At 35.8% G+C, this 17,107-nt stretch overlaps 2 protein-coding genes across 3 annotated transcripts; both read right to left on the reverse strand.

Annotated features, from left to right (window-relative positions):
• Positions 1–2,341: 2,341 nt before the first annotated feature.
• LOC143576279 (uncharacterized) lies at positions 2,342–8,783 on the reverse strand. 2 transcript variants are annotated; one of them, XM_077060408.1, is made up of 13 exons: positions 8,702–8,783; positions 6,231–6,272; positions 4,248–4,296; positions 4,106–4,154; positions 3,927–3,997; positions 3,787–3,845; positions 3,579–3,683; positions 3,437–3,494; positions 3,230–3,366; positions 3,097–3,153; positions 2,935–3,032; positions 2,657–2,853; positions 2,342–2,536 (listed from the first exon to the last, which is right to left on the reverse strand). In XM_077060408.1, exons 2-13 carry the CDS (start codon positions 6,240–6,242, stop codon positions 2,460–2,462), a joined length of 969 nt encoding a protein of 322 aa, XP_076916523.1. In that variant the 5' UTR covers positions 6,243–6,272; positions 8,702–8,783; the 3' UTR covers positions 2,342–2,459. The 2 variants fall into 2 exon arrangements, with proteins under 2 accessions (XP_076916523.1, XP_076916524.1); XM_077060409.1 differs by having other exon boundaries at positions 4,106–4,170; positions 8,702–8,727.
• Positions 8,784–9,766: 983 nt separating this feature from the next.
• Positions 9,767–12,669, reverse strand: LOC143576280 (UDP-galactose/UDP-glucose transporter 7-like). The gene is made up of 7 exons (XM_077060410.1): positions 12,520–12,669; positions 11,571–11,676; positions 11,242–11,487; positions 11,050–11,160; positions 10,645–10,803; positions 10,395–10,538; positions 9,767–10,112 (listed from the first exon to the last, which is right to left on the reverse strand). The coding sequence occupies exons 1-7, from the start codon at positions 12,549–12,551 to the stop codon at positions 9,972–9,974; spliced, it is 939 nt and encodes a 312-aa protein (XP_076916525.1). The 5' UTR covers positions 12,552–12,669; the 3' UTR covers positions 9,767–9,971.
• Between the last annotated feature and the right edge of the window lie 4,438 nt (positions 12,670–17,107).

A 17,107-nucleotide genomic window follows, 5' to 3' on the forward strand; every position in this document is an offset into this window, starting at 1 on the left:
ATTTTATTTGTATATACTCGATCATGTAAATTTTTTGTCGGTTTGAGATACCTTTAGTTCACCGTCTTTACTAAAAGAAAAAAAGTCACAAGGCCGGTCCACAACAGGTGCTGGATGTGCAACTACACAATACCTCAGGCTTTCGAGAATTTTTATTTTTCTGGCGTTTTTTTTTTATTTTTAAAATTGTTCTGTACCATAAACCTATAAAATTCAAAACCAATAATAATTTGTAATCAAATAACATTTTTAACTCATTAATCTTACCAAACAAAAAAAAAACAAAAAAAAAAAGACTAAATTTAAGTTTTAGTCCTTCTAAATCCATTTGCCATTAAACCCATTTAATCTAATTTAGAAAAAAAAAACATTTAAACCTAATTAAACTTCTAAATCCATTTGCCATTCACTCATCTATACCCATTTAACCTAGCTAAAAAATATATATAAACCTAATTAAATACTCCCTTCGTCCCGGTCAAAGTGTCTTGGTTTGAAAAACACAAAGTTTAAGGTAGATTAAATTATTGTTTTCACTGCTTACCAAATGACAATAATGCCCTTGAAAATTGGGTCCATCATTATTGTTTATTAATGTTAGTTGTATGTGTTTAAGGGTAAACTTGGAAATTGGCTAATAAATTTTGAAAGTGGACATTTGTAATGGGACAAATAAAAAAAGAAATATGGACACTTTTAATGAGACGGTGAGAGTAATAAACTAGCGGAGAAAATAAATTAGAAAATGTGAGGCTACGATCTGTTGACTTTGTTCGACTATTCAAGTGCCGAACTCCGAACTGCAGCTTGCAATTAGCGATCAACGTTTAAGAAGGTTGTTCAAGTAAGCAAGTTTGATGTCTATTCTCTTTTCAACAGGGTTCGGGTTTGTCCAAAGCGATCAAGTCCAAACCGATAAATAGGCTCAATCAAAAATTATTAAAGATTTATGATTCTTTTTATTATTATTATATATTATTATTATTTTTTTTTTTGGAGTTGTAAAATTCCATGTTTTAACTTTAGAGGATGGAAACCGTTAACAAAAGTCAAAATTAGTCGAACCCAAGATTTCTAAGTTTGACCATAGGGTCCATGTTTTGCAAACGCCAACATATATATATTTCGGACCAAATTGACTGCTTGTTTTTGAAAGATCCAGCATACTAGAAGGAAAACCAAAAGAATTTATAAACCACTAAAAATATTCACACAAATGGGTACATACTTTATTTAAATAAAAATACATCTTGAACTAGAATCTTTTCCGCATGCTTGAAAACAAAGTTTCTTCTTAAAATACAAACGTAAACTCTCGTTATTTTTTCTATATGAATCACGTTATTATACACGGTTTTTCATAATTATTGAGTGTGGAGAGTGTGTTAAGTATTTAAGAGAAACATCCAAGAGGTTGTTTAGCTTATGGGTTTACGTTTGCTAGGCTATCATTTAGTTGATTTGATATTCGTGTTTTTAAAATTATACTCATAAAATTGACACTTACCGAATTTACATGTGAAAATAGTCACAAAATCACCGTTCGTAACTAGTAACTTTTAAAGTTTTAATACAACTATCAAGTATCAACAATGAGAGTAGAATGACCAAACTCCATATCAACAGTGGGCTCAACCCAATCTTGTAATCAACTAGAGATGTCCAAAAGAATAACTGGTTCCAGCCCGGCAAACCAGTTTACAAACTGACCCAATAGGCAATAACTAGTTTCCAACCCGACCCAACTCGTAGGTTTGTATTTTGCTTCCTACGTTGATGAGAAAAACCGGTTAAAACAGATTAAACGTGGGGAATGAGTTATTACGAGTATAACATTAATATACCGTTTTTTTTTTTGTGCTTCGGGTGTTTTTGTTGAATCCCAACATTCAAAAACGCTCTCAGTACTCTTAAACTCAAAACTGCTCACTAATCTCAAAACACGTTCCATAAATGGCTTCATTAAGTGTGTAATCCTTCGTTGACTGCTTAATAAAAAATTTAAAAAAATATTTACAAAAAAACCTGATTTGGGCCCGAACCGGTTTCATCCCAGCCCTAAGTGATCCATATAAGGTTCGCTTATTGACACTCAAAGTCGTTTCTAACCCAAACCAGGATGGGCTAAACAGGTATTGACTAGTCGTTGACCAAACTGGCCTGGTTTATAACCCGAACCGGTTTGAGCCCAACTGCTTTGTACACCCATGTTAAACAAAGGCTTTTTAACACACAAAATGCATCTCCACATGCTTATCTTCCCTAAAGTTTATATTCTAGATATAATAACTGTACAGATTCAAACTTCAAAGGCATGTTGGCAAATAGTACAACTGTTCCATGCAAAATGTAAATGATAACTCCATTTAAAAATTTTAAAAAAGAAAAATAAAATCAAAGAATATTAAATGTACAAAACACCTACATCTGTTCTATGATTCCAATTTTTTGACATTTTATCAAGCAGAAACAGGATCTTGCGGTTGGGAATTTTGCTCAAGAGCTTCCCGAAGATTCAACACGATTTCGGCAAATGCTACAACGCCACATCAACAGAAGAATGTCAATCGCAAATAAAAAAAATACCTAATTAACTACTAAAACATCATTTAAATTTTGATTAACCCGTTTGAGATGAAACACAACCCAAACTGACCTTCGGGTAAACTCAAGGTGCGCAACGCAGATTCTGCATAGGATAAACGCATGGGGCCCATGTTTCCAAAGGATACTTTTCCCTTTTTATCCCTGGTTGGGGACTTTTTTGATTGGCTCATGGGCCATGCCACAACACTTATACCAGTTGGAAGTATGGATAACAGATCTGCATATCTAAGACTCACTGTTACCTTGCTGCAAGAATTAACAACATTAGTTACACACATATTAATAGTGTATTATGAATATATAAATACGTAACATAAAAATACCAACCAATCAAAATCTTCTAAGAAAAACTCAATCATATGATATGGAAGACTATGATAAAGCTCTACAATCTGGTTACCATACAAGTCCTTAATAAGACGGACCTGTAACAAGTAGAAAACGGTCATACAAATATTTAAATACTGGGAGAAGTATTAAAGAAAATACCTGTTCGCGTCTATCAACATAAGCTTGCAATAAGTCTCCAATGTGATCAATAAATTTCTGAAAAGCAAGTATTATTAAAATTGTACAAACATGAACTGAGAGATGTTATTAGAAATTAAAATTAGTTAATTACCATTGCATTGGAGGACAAAAGATCGTTTTCTGCTTCACGTAATGGCAAAAAGAAAGGAACAGTGTGTTCAATGACAGTCATCTTTTCAAGAAACGACTTGCTTTCGAGAACACAATGATACTGTTCGCGTGGCTCACCTAAAAAATGAAATGTGTGTTATAATTCGAGTTTACAATATAAGAAAAGAAATAAAATATGATTGTTTACCAGCAAAAAACGTATCATACTGTATGCCAATGCGTGCGCCTTCCAAGCAACAAATTACCTGTTAAAGAAGATATTTAGTTAAGAGCATAATAATAGTTTAGTTCCACTTTGCAAAAATAAAATAAAATAAAATAAAAAATACCTTGGTTCCAACTTTATATGTAATTTTGTCCTGAAACATAGACAATGGCAGCATGCGTGCATCCTCAGGTGACTGCATTGCCTTTCTGTCAGCCTCCATATGAACCTGACATCATAATAAAAACAATTTCAATACCAAACATAGCTACACATTACAGAAATTTAAATCAGAATATCTGAAGAAAATGAATAAGATTAGGAAACTGCACCACTTCTCTTATAGTTGCTAACAACCCATCATTCCACTGTTCGATGTCTAAACAAACCTCTGAGAATAAAGGCAGATAATTTCAGAATAACCAAATTTGTGACAACAAAAGATAGAAACAAAAAATGTAACTAGGTCTACCTTGAGTTTGAGAAGCACATGCAGCTTCAAATTCCCTTTCTAGACGCTCAAGAATCATTTTATCGGAATCCCTAATATTAGAAAAAGACATAAGTTATTACTACAATGAATCATTGACGTAACAAAAACAGACATTAAATGCCAGAAAACTAATATTCAGTATTTTTAAGAGTTAATACCTAGAAAGGCGCTCAGTTAGTTCCGCATGCCTTTTGAGGACACTTGCAACTGCCAAAAGAAACAACTGTGATTCTTGAAGTCATAAAAATGGTAACTAGAATACTTGATCCAAACCAAAAAAAAAAAGAATATAAGATGTACATCTGGCTCTTGTGGTGTCTAAATGTATATCATCCTCATCCATATAGTCCTGCAGTACAACCAAGAATATATCAAAAGTTAAAATGGATGTATTGTTAAACGCATCAGGTGAACAATGTAAAATGCATAATAAGTACTCAAGCAGTCAAGCTATAATAAGTTTACAAGATAAATTTTGTTTAACAGTGTTTGTTAATTCTGTAGCTCAGAAGCATTATGAGATCATGGGTTTCAGTTATGTAACTGATAAGAACCGAAAATAAGAACTTGATTACTGAAATTGAAATGGATAGTGACCCGATTCGAGATGGGTGATCTCCAGTTTACAAGGTTAACAAACCCTAATTTTAATAAACAAAAACATCGACTAACTAAACAAAACAGAAGTTCTAATATTAATATGAACAGTTAACACAAACTGAAAACTGTTCCCGCTTATTTGGTAACATGGGTTTAGGCGGGAACAGGTACGTATCAATACTACCGGCTGGGTAAAACGACTTGTCCTCAAGTCGAAACAAGGGGGATGGTTCACCAATGGATCATACGGCTAACACTTGGTTTTTTTTTCCAATGGTCGGTGACCCCAAAAGATAAGTAATTCCAAGAGCGGTGGATTTGTTTCTGAAAACCAGCTTGAGCTTTGAAACATGTAAGACCACTTATCATTTTTAGCATGAAAGACCGAGTCAACACGAAAATCGGGCGGGAGTTCCAACTGCCAGTAAGGTTGTACGAAACGACGAGAGTGTCCTGTTAAATCCATCAACCCACATATGATTTCCCTGCAAACCAAGTTGCACCTTATGGTGTCTTCATTACCTATTTGCATCCAGAATGGGTTCACCAACCAGGTAACTTCAGTTCATGAAGCTTCATTGAGGTGCACCCGATGATGTCTATGTTTCCATCTTTGCATTGGTGCTTTGGTTCGTATTCTTCTCCACACTGGAAGCATTCACCAAGTAGGTCTCGTGCTTGTTTCTTCGTATCTGAAAGAAGGGAATTATTATGTCAAGCAACAAGCCATTCTATTGGAGGTTGATAGACGATTTCCTTGTGTTTCAAAGCTTCACATAACCCTACCAAATCAGCTTCCAATGCCTCCTGAAGTGCAGTCACTGCACTTCTTTGAAACCTCAGATCTGTTTCGAATTCTGGAGCGACTCTTGTTGTCAAATGCTTCTGCGGAGCTTTGCCCCTGGCAGATTTTTTAGCAGTTTGTATGGTACGGATCATATTTCTAGGATACCAGTTCCCGACCGGCTGAGAGCGCCAGACCCTTTGAATCTGAGATTTCGGATAGGCAGTAGGCGCCAACTCTACAGCATCCAAAACACGTTCTGATCCATCGTCAGCATCATTAGAACTGTTGCTGGCAGGTTCATCATCATGCTCCTTCTCACCCATCCAAGCCTCCTTGATGTGTGCAAATATCTCCCTTTAATTGCGCCACTATGGACTCGAGTCGGGATGAGATTGTGGCTAACTGGGCAGCAATTTGATCTGGATTCAGTCTTCCTTCAGGTTGGCTTCGAGTTTGTGATGCCATCATTCCCGATTTTTAACTTGTGAAAATTGATCAGACTTGACAAAACTGGCCGGATTTCAGAATCTCAATTGAAATTCCCGATTGAGTTTCCCGGCAATGGAACCAAATGATAAGAACCGAAAATAAGAACTTGATTACTGAAATTGAAATGGATAGTGACCCGATTCGAGATGGGTGATCTCCAATTTACAAGGTTAACAAACCCTAATTTTAATAAACAAAAACATCGACTAACTAAACAAAACAGAAGTTCAAATATTAATATGAACAATTAACACAAACTGAAAACTGTTCCCGCTAATTTGGTAACATGGGTTTAGGCGGGAACAGGTACGTATCAGTAACACATGATGCAAAAATGATATAGCATGTCACTTAATAAATAACAAAATCGATAGTGGACAAAATGCTAAACGAATGTGAATGGTTACCTCTTCTCCCATTGTATCGGTGGAATCCTCTATTAAAACTTACTGCAAGCAAACAATGAAGAATTAATAAGCAAAATTGACAAGACATATAAAATGATGACATGACAGCCAGCTAGAGCTGTAAATGAACCGAACGAACATGAAGGGGGGCATGTTCATGCTCGTTCATTAACTTTAACCGAACATGAACATATATCGAACAAATTCTTTTGTTCATGTTCGTTCAATAAGAAAATGGGCATGTTCGTTCATTTACACCTTAAATGAACATGATAGAACCCAAAACTTAAACAATAAATTAAAGGATAGTTGGCCCGATTCGAGATGGGCTATTCTCCAATTAATCCAATTTGAGAAGGATTAGATCTCCATTACAAGGATTTTAACCAAGTAAATTCATAAACATAAACATTGACTTCCCTAAACCTAGAACAAATAATATAAATAAGCATCAACAGAATAATAACCGACCCTAAAAAAGCTAATAGAATAATAACCGGCCCTAATCTTCAGCATCTCATTTACTCACTTTCCCCCTTTTTCAATAACATCTTTGACCAAGATTTGGAATCTTATCAATACTTCCAGCCCAGAGACACGACTTGTCCTCAAGTCGAAAAGAAAGGAATTGTTGTGCCAATCAATAAGCCATTAAATTATAGGTTGACCCCCTTCATAGACCTGTCGTTGAACCAAAACATATTGTGGTTGATAATTGACTTTTGTGCGTTTCAAATCCGCGTTTACAATTTTGCTTGTGCAAATCTGAGTTTCAAATTTTCCGTGTGACTTTCCCCATACGAATTGAAATTTGGTGTGGGGGCTAAAGTGATGAACTTCTATGGTTTCCCTTGAGGGATTACGGGTGAACGCTAGGGTTTGATCCAAATCTTCAATCTTCGTGTTCAAGTGCAATACATCCACAACCGCTTGAACAACGAAAACCTGATTTTGAGATTCCAGATAGGGCTCTTGCACCAACTTCACCGCACCCAAAACATGCTCAGATTTGACGACGTCATCACCCGAAACATGCTCATATCCGGCAACGTCATCATTAGGACTGTCGTCAGGAGCATCCTCCTTGACCAGATCTGGCAATGGCTCTTCAGATTCATCCTGAGTTTCCATGTCACCCATCCAAGCCTTCTTGATCTCGACAATATCATCCTTCAAGGCTATGAGGGAATCTAACTTGGCTATAATGGCTGCTAATTGAGCCATGATAGCATCTTCTCTGTTGTTTAACATCATTTTCTCTTTGAAATTCCCGGCAATGGAACCAAATGATAGAACCTAAAACTTAAACAATAAATTAAAGGATAGTTGGCCCGATTCGAGATGGGCTATTCTCCGATTAATCCAATTCGAGAAGGATTAGATCTCCATTACAAGGATTTTAACCAAGTAAATTCATAAACATAAACATTGACTTCCCTAAACCTAGAACAAATAATATAAATAAGCATCAACAGAATAATAACCGACCCTAAAATTATGCTAATAGAATAATAACCGGCCCTAATCTTCAACATCTCATTTACTCACTTTCCCCCTTTTTCAATAACATCTTTGACCAAGATTTGGGATCTTATCAGAACAGTTCACAAATACAAAAGAACATAAACGAACACAAGTGAACATAATTGACCAAACATAAATGAACATAAGTTGGCATTCAAAAATACAAACTCCAGAGGATAATCATAATATTTATTTTTTTTCCAATATAAAATAACCAAGTAAATATACATACAATTTAAACGAGCAAACATAAATGAACGAACAAAACGTGTGTTCGTGTCCGTTCGCTTATTATATACACGAACTTCCTGCCAAACAGTTCATGAACATGTTCAGTCCATTTACAGGCCTACAACCAGTAGCTCAAAGTAACCTTCAGTTTAGAGTTAATGACTTGTATCAGGTAGTTGTGTATATAAGTTCTAAAACAAAAGATCATGTCGGCATAATAAACATACATATAAGACAGTTAAGTCCTGTGTTACAACTCAATGCAATTATGCATATGTAACAAAAATTACTTTTTCATAATGAATTCATGAATCCTAACTGCAAATCACAGTTCACAGTTCAAATGCTGACTATTCATCTGTATTATAAGAGTCCTGTAGTTATAAATATAAGGCTTCATAACCAGTAGCTAGATTAACCCTAATTAAAAGTTCTGGTAATATATCTGGTTAAAGTTAACATAAAGCGAAGCGTAATTAAGCTACGCATACGATCAAGTACATCCGATGAGAAATCAATGCTTTATAATTTTATAAAACACTGATACTGAGGATAACTATGAAGAATAATAAATAAACAATTAGGGAAAGATATAAGATATAGATTAGAAGACGAGTAGGGTTTGATATATTGAGAAATTAAGGATTTGAAGACTGTGATGACTTATTATTATTATTTTCGTATTTGTGTTACCGGAAAAGAGAAGGTGAGGGTACCTGGTTGTCCGATGGCGGCGAGACGCTGCTGCTCTGACGGAGATCAAAGTGACAAGTGCTGTTCAATGGTTTATTTCTCCACAGGGTATATTCGTAATTTTCTTTTTTTTTTCTTTTATTTTAAATGAATTTCTGTTAAATTCACTGTGTATGATAAAGTTGCAGGTAAACAAGCAATTAGTTGCACCACAACCACCTTTTGAATAACAAAACTGATATACTCTATAAACAAAGCTTTGGAACTTAGATGGTGAAAGATTCGTTGGACCCTAGTCAGACATTCCATAACTTACGGGGCCAAGAAACCAAATGTATCAAAATCAAAAGGAGAAACACGTGTTAATTCAGCTTTCTCGTGTTTAGAAAACACTTGTTGGTAATTAACATGTTTGGTTTCTATAATGTTGTTTATCGTATAAAAAGTTTATACCAAAGGACCTTTGTCAAGAAGTTGGATAAGGTTTTGTCTTTTTCAAATGATCCATCTTATTTCACGTTTCACATCTTTTGTAATATATAAACCTACAAATGGGGCAAGATCGATTTGAAGGTGGAATCGGGAGGACACCCTACTCCCTGACGAGTGGTAAACGAGAATCATTCCACATTTCAAGTCATTAAGGTCGAGCTCAAGCTCTGAGTTTATACCATGAATCATGACCCTGCTTTTTATCCATTTCATGATCAAAGGCTAAAATGTGATTTGACGATTTCTTTAGCTACTACTTATTCGTCTGTTCTCATTTGGAACACAACCCTAGTAGGATAATGCTAATCACAACAATACGAGCTTACTGATTATGTAACTAAGGTCCATGCACTTCGGTTGGATAAAACTAAGGTCCATGCAAAAGGAAATCAATTGGTCGGCTTGGGTTAACTCCCCGTTTTCGTGTATTGTGGCTTGAGGACTATTTTCATTTCGTGGTCCTTTTACTTTTCTTTTTCTGTTGTTTGTAACTGTTTTTCAACTTCCCGCTGGTGGCGTTTTTGCCAGTTTTAATATACTTTCAAGTTCTTGCTGAGCAAAAAAAAAAAAAAACTAATTATGTAACATTGTAACATAAGATTGAATATTTAGCGGTTCATTATAATTAGAAGTATTCATCCACATCTGGTTCATCTTAGCACATATAATGAACCTCTTGTGTGTCAAATCTACTATAGCTATAGGAATTTGATTTCCAATTACAAAGAAATAAATATGAAATTAAAAACTTATACTAACATGTAGTTTTTATCTTTGCTGAACTAGAACCCACACACCCACTTATTTTGGGATTGTGGTTCTTCGTTGTTTCTCTTGATATTTAGCAAGTGAATACCACAAACCGCCGAGTGTATTGATCACCAACCCGCTAACATTCAGAAAGTGTACTTGAACTCCTCCCAGTAAGAAAAACCCAAGTGTCTTCACCCACCAATCATAAGTCACATTAGGGACACTCATAAATAATCGAAAATTAGAAGTGGCAATCTCAGACAAATTTACTTAATAAAAACTAGCATAAAAGTCACGCAAAATGTATTTTTAATGTATAAAGCGTTCTACTTATAAAAGAGTTTAAAATGTTGAATAAGAAGTGTTTCAGGTCAACTCTGACCCGACCCGTTTTGATATTGAACCAAATCGCCCATTTTGCCACCTCTAATCATAACTAATAAACCAATGAATAAAACCATGGAAACTTACAGTAGATCCAACGCCTTTGAGGACTCCAACAATGGTTGTAGTAAGGGCAGAATTGACAATTGTACATAGAAACATGGTATAGTTCAAGATTATTCCCATCACCAATGAAAGAACAAACATCACAAAAAAGTATATCGAAGTACTCTGTTTAACACAACAAAATTGTGTGAGCATTCAAGAAAATGACTTAGAAAATATAAAGAAAGTGCTTTTTAATGTATTCATTAAATACAAGACTTGTAATCATTACCTTTGCATATAATAATGAGAGTGAAGTTGGGAATTCACCAGTAACTATTATGAGAAATAACAGAAATGGCAAGGATAATAAGCTGTTGTAGAACATGATTTCAATAGAAGTAAGCCCGTCTTCTGCACCCGATCTTTCCACCAAAACAAGGTACATTGTCTGCATGCAACATCTAAATGTCATTCCTATTATAGATAAACATCAACAGTTTCTGATACGGGTCGGGTTGAATTGTAACACCTTTTGTCCATTATTTGTAAAATTCATTTGCAAATATGAATATAATCAGTGAGGTAAATAGGATTGCGCAATGAAAATACACTTTGGACACTTTCAACCCGTTTGACCAATTCAACACTTTTCCTTTTTGACTATTCTGATTTGACCCATAATCGACACACGCACCTGGAAGAAGACAGATATAAGAGCCATCATATATCCAAGTAAGTCGAATGAAAAATCTCCTAGTGCAGCAATCATTACACCCGCAGCAGTTAATGATACAGAAAGAATCACCTGAAAACCAACATAACTGTTAGAATGAAACTGCAATGAAGTTATATGATAACATACACGTTATGGAATGTGATAAATCACCTGTTTTGAGTGCTTTCCCTTCTTATAAAAAAGGCCAGCTATTAACACAGCCAGAGGAGTTAACCGTTTTATAGCAATGTACATTGGAATATTGACTCCTTTCAAACTTGCTAAAGCAAACGCCACATTTCCATTATAAAAGAGCGAAACAAGAACCAGTTTTTTTGCAGTGTCAACATTTAATGCTTTGGCTTTTGTCCATCCCATTACTCTTCCAGAATGTATAAGCAACGCAGTCGCCAATTGCTGCAACATTACCAAAAGAAACATATATAAACACTCATAAACAACAAATGACAAAGTTAACAAAAACTGTTATAATGTATTACCTGTAAGGTAAGGAGAGTCATTGAATACGCATACTCCATGACAACTGCTTTGTTTATGAAAACCATTGCCATTGACGCAATTCCATATGATAATGCAGCAAATAAACTACATTGTGGATTAGCATAACACATCCAACAAACAATTAGTAAATATTCATCCTAACATAGCAGTTAAATTAGCAAATGATCTACGAACAGGTAAACTGACCATTGTGCCCTTTTCATAAGTTACACTTTAGCCCCTTTACTATTTTACTCTTTTAAAATTTACAGTTTAACCTATGATGGTTGTTATTATTACTATTATTGTTATTAGCTTCAATAATAACCAAATAATAACAATAATAGTAATAGTAACAATAATAATAATTAATATAATAATAACGTTGTGTGTTGTGGAGGGACCATCCAGCCATGTGGACATAATGGCGCCCTCCACACCGCGCCAGACTATTCATCAAGTGGCGACATGGGGCTAGGCCCCACCCCCATAACAGTGCCACTTTCCTCTTCTTTCTTTTTTTTATGGAATTCACACCACAACCAGTCACAAATTATTATTCTTTTTTTGTTTTTCCTTTTCATTTCAAATGTTTTTAATTATTATTTAAACGAGGATAGTGAGCTAGTTAACCTACAGCGCTTAAATTAACGAGATGGCTAGCTGTCTAGTGGCAGTGACTTAGCGTGATAACTAGCTGTTTCTAGCTATTATTCAATAACACACAGCCTTAGGCTAAAACATGTCATTCATCATAAGCAAATCTACAAAGACCAACTGCATACATTGTATATTACCATACTCCTAAACACAACATTGAATCAAGAAATGAAGTGTGCCAATGCTAGTGCTACTACTACAAAGTACAAACAGATCTGGTCTGGCAATTTTATTCAATTCCAACAGCTAAATTTGCAAATAATTAAAAATGATGAAGAGGTAGCTGACCTAAGATACGGAGTCGTTGTATCTCTGTCCATGATGTGGCTATTAATTACGATGAAAAGATAGATTGATAATACAGCGGCAATTTCAGCAAAATCGGAAGGATAATGAAAAGGGTTTTGTGTTTGTTAGCACTGCTGCATTAGGTTTAATAATAATAATAATAATAATAATAATAATAATAATAATAATAATAGCAGGATGAATTGAAGAAGATGGATCTTGGTACACAGTCAAGCAACTGGTTACTTGTTCATGGGCTTGAGCGTGTGGAGTGAGTTTTGGGGTAGATTAGATAAGCATAGTGTAGGGGTATGGTAGTAAAACCCGGTTCTACGCCCTAAATCTATTATGTTTGGCTTATTTTATTACATGGACTAATACAATGTTATTGGGCTGAGGGGGTTTTGTGGAGGTAACCCTAACTGGGCTAGGCCCATTAGGGTACCATGATGGTGGCCATGAGACTCTCTATATAAGGAGGTCTCCACCTCCTTATTCAGGGGCGATGCTCAATAAGAGCCACCACCACTTTTTTGTGTCTGTAAACAAGAGGTCCTCAGGATTTCTTAGCAGTCACCTCCACACTCCCAAAAAGCCATCGCAGGTCACCAGCAGCTGATGAAGAAGATCAAGACGTGGTTCGTTCATCTCGAAAATCCGTGGAAACATCGTCATGGATCAGGTCAGATTCATTTCGTGTTTCGACACATAGTATTTGGGATCTGGGAAGTAGAGTGTAAAAGGTTAAATTTTTGTAGATTAACTTAATAACTAGTAAGTAAAATTTATTTACTGTATGATATAATTGATGCAGGCACTTGTTGTAGACTTGTAGCAACTGGAAATGGAAAGAAAATATAAGTGTCCAAAAGGATTTACTTTGATTGTTGAATACTATAAAAACGAATATTGGTTCCGATATTGATTATAACTATAAAACCTGGTAAATTTAACAAAGATAAATTTGTATAAAATCATTCGGATTCGAGTTCCGAATATTTGAAGTTGATCCTTAACTACATCAAACAACCAGGTTTAGCAAGATGTGAACTTATGAACTTTCAATCGAACATTATAGTCAGAACTTTATGAAGCAATATGCGTTAAATAAGGTATGAAGAGATTGTGATTGATGTGTTAAATTTGAAGAGAACTTTTATCGAAGTTTAAATAAAAATAAGCACGTTGCAACGATATATTCAGAATGGTATAAAGAATTATATTATAATATTGGAATAATGAAAAGGTGAACAATGTAACTTTATATACATATTAAAAGCCTATATTGTTAGGCAGCTTTGATGACATATACGTTTATGCTTCGATCACTTATACATTACTATTCACAACTTGTTTTAAATAAATTTTATATTAATACATTACGTCACAACTTTTCACCTCTCTCTCTCTCTCTCTTAACACATGCGCTATTCTTGAGATTTCCAAAACGTGCCACACTCTTTAGCTAAGAGGTTTGTTTTACTTTGTCGTGTTAGACTTATTTAGTTTATGTGGCTAGTAAGTTGATTGTGTACCTTACTACCTTATAGGTTTGTGTCAACACTTAGACTATGCGTAGTCAAAACTCTTCAACGTTGGGCGTTTTGCGACACGTGTCAGTCCAATTAACATTGTAGAGTTTTGTAAAAAGTGGTGTAGTGGTAAAAAGCATACAATTCTCATGCAAATATGCAATCATTACTCCCCTCTCTCACAAACGCCTTTGTTTGCCAATACTTGTTGAGAGAGAGAAAATGGGGGGTGCATGGCGTTTTGAACCAAAACGCCAGCCAAAACTCCCCATTACGGATGGCCTCACAACCCTCTGCTAAGTAATTTTAACTTTAACTTTCAAAAGAGCAAAACATGCACTCCCTCAAAATCAGAAAATAAACGTCTTTTATTAAACTTTTCATTTTCTTAAGGCATAATATCTTCATAAAAAAAAACTTTGAGATGTTACAAAACTCAACAGACTAGTACAATAATAGCATGAAGAGTTGGCATATCAAAAACTTGGGATGCTACAAAAACTCAATAGACTACTATAATGATAGTAATAGAAGAGATGGATGTAAATGCTCTTACATAGATGATACAAGATTTCATTTGGTTTATTTCATTGGCCAAATTGGATCAGAGTAAATAGAAATGAATTGTAATATTCTACTTTCGGTTATATTAATAAAATAAACTTCGTTTATTTTATAGTGGGTCGTTATCGGTTTAGATAAATAGAATATGAGTTGGGCTAGTGTTGGGTAAATGAATATGGGTTATGGACTTGAGGTATGAAAGAAGAAGGAAAGACCATGGGCTTAAGCCCATGACCCCTAAATATAAATACCATTAATCATCACTTAATTCCTCTTTCTACACATATTCCATACACCAACCAAAATGCACACTTAAGATCTCTCTCTAGTTCTTCCCTTTTCTCTAGCCGAAACCAAAAAGGAAACCGAGCACCGACCCGAGGTAATGATAGTTTAATATTGTATGAGCTTAACCCGTTAGATATAGTCACGAAACGACGAGCCGACACCGTTAAACCGTTTAAGTCACGAGATCCGGGTGGAATCGGGTATAAACCGAACCTATGATGAGCTTAGGGGTCACCCTAGCTCAGATCTGGATCGAACGGGACGAAAAACGGTGAAAAACGAGTTAAAACCCATTTTTCCGACGTGTTCGCGGTTTTCCGGCGGCTTTCCGGCAATGGTGGCGCCGGAAAAGTTAATACGAGGTTAGGGGTGTCAGGGAATGTTCTGACATTCCCTGACCTAGCCCTAGTTCGCTAGGGAGTAATTGACGAATTAGAAGCAATTCGCTACCTGATTCGCTAAGGAAAGAATAACGAACTAGCCTTAGTTCGCGTCCAGACTCGTTAAGGAAAAGATAACGAATTAACCTCTGATTCGTTATAGCCATTCGTCAAGGAGATAACGAATTAGAAGGTCCAATTCGTTACCTGGACTGATTCGCTATGTGGACTGGTTCGTTATATGGACTGATTCGTTAAAGGACCAGTCCGTTAGAGGGTTCAATTCGCTACAATGACCAGTTCGCTAAGATAAGCCAATCTGTTATGAACCAGTAACGAATTAGAAGTTTAATGGAATGACAAGAACAGTCCCTAGACTTAGAAAAGAATGGGTTAATTGCAAAGAAGTCCTCAAACTTTTTAAGTTAGTTAATTAAATAATGATTCAAATTTCTAATGAAAAATGTGCTACGACAGTTAATGGAAATAAAATTTTTCCAAGCTGACATGGCAGCTCGACCCCAGCCAGGGGCTCTGCCCCTTGGACCCTGCTAGGGGCTGCCGCCCCTAGACCCCGCTGCCAGGGGCGCTGCCCCCAGACCCCCGTCCGTTGAGGGTTATAATTAGAATAGAAACGTGATATGAGATTGAATAGTTAATTGATACATGTAAATATTATACAGTTAGCCGTGCACAGCTTAAGAAAGGAATTACCATTAACGGTGAACGTGACCGACTTCAGGTGTTTCTAGCCGCATTCCTTGTTATGTTTTCGGGGCTGTGTGCATACTCGATGTGATTAGTTAATACACTTATCCTAAGTGATAAGTGTATGCCATATATGTATTATGTGAAACGTATGAATGGTTTCTTGTCGATACATGAACGATCTTCAGAATTGCATGTATTACCAAGAAATGGTTGATGTTATACGTATGTTGTAAGATGAAGAATGAATAATGTATGTATGGAACTTACGATTATGTATATAGAAAAGTATGTTATAAAGGTAAGGAAGAAAGGGCACCGGACCCTAATAATATCCGAGGATGAAGGGCACCGGACCCTAATAATATCCGAGGATGGAGGGCACCGGACCCTAATAATATCCGAGGATGGAGGGCACCGGACCCTAATAATATCCGAGGATGGAGGGCACCGGACCCTAATAATATCCGAGGATGGAGGGCACCGGACCCTAATAATATCCGAGGATGGAGGGCACCGGACCCTAATAATATCCGAGGTATGTAGGGCGAATGCTCTTTATAACGTAAGGTTAGATATGTATGTGTATGAAAGATTGATGAACAGGTTAAGTATGTAATGCGTACCTACGGGCACGTGTATGTGTATGTAAAGTAAGTTATGTGATTAACTAGAACTCACTCAGCGTAGATGACTTTTAGTATGCACGCAGGCAAATAGGTTGAGGCAGCTAGCATGATTGAAGATACATGGCATGGAATCGAAGATACTGGCATCTCGAAGAAATGTTGTGATGTTTTAAAGACTATGTTTTATGTTTAAATAAATTTGAATGCTTGTTAAGACAAGATTTGACAGTTTTGTAATATGTTATGGTTGAAGTTTTATTCCGCGTAAAGTTTTAATTAACTCTGATATTTAGAACTGTGTTTATGAGTAAATCCAACACCAAAGTAGGGCTACCGGTAACGGGGCCTTACATGAATGTTTTGGTTTATACAAGGCGTGTAATAATGAAATTAATGCTAGAAACTGGAATGAAATAGGAGACATGTTTGTACCGAGATACTAGAGTTTTCAATAAATGTTTCGGTTCGAGTCCCACGGATGGCGTTA

The sequence above is a fragment of the Bidens hawaiensis genome, unplaced genomic scaffold (assembly GCF_021521415.1).
Source record: "Bidens hawaiensis isolate Kalapana, Puna unplaced genomic scaffold, B.hawaiensis_p1.1 tig00028042_1, whole genome shotgun sequence".
NCBI classification, from domain to species: Eukaryota; Viridiplantae; Streptophyta; class Magnoliopsida; order Asterales; family Asteraceae; genus Bidens; species Bidens hawaiensis.

What these genes read in the sequence shown, in the direction of transcription:
- LOC143576279 (XM_077060408.1), bottom strand. An exon ending in TAGCAACTATAAGAGAAGTG is followed by an intron (nt 3,684 to 3,786) that starts GTGCAGTTTCCT and finishes TTATGATGTCAG; the next exon opens with GTTCATATGGAGGCTGACAG. An exon ending in TTCTTAGAAGATTTTGATTG is followed by an intron (nt 2,854 to 2,934) that starts GTTGGTATTTTT and finishes TAATTCTTGCAG; the next exon opens with CAAGGTAACAGTGAGTCTTA.
- LOC143576280 (XM_077060410.1), bottom strand. Translation starts at nt 12,551, where the DNA reads ATGGACAGAGATACAACGACTCCGTATCTTAG. An exon ending in ACAACGACTCCGTATCTTAG is followed by an intron (nt 11,677 to 12,519) that starts GTCAGCTACCTC and finishes TCCACAATGTAG; the next exon opens with TTTATTTGCTGCATTATCAT. An exon ending in TGACTCTCCTTACCTTACAG is followed by an intron (nt 11,488 to 11,570) that starts GTAATACATTAT and finishes GTAATGTTGCAG; the next exon opens with CAATTGGCGACTGCGTTGCT.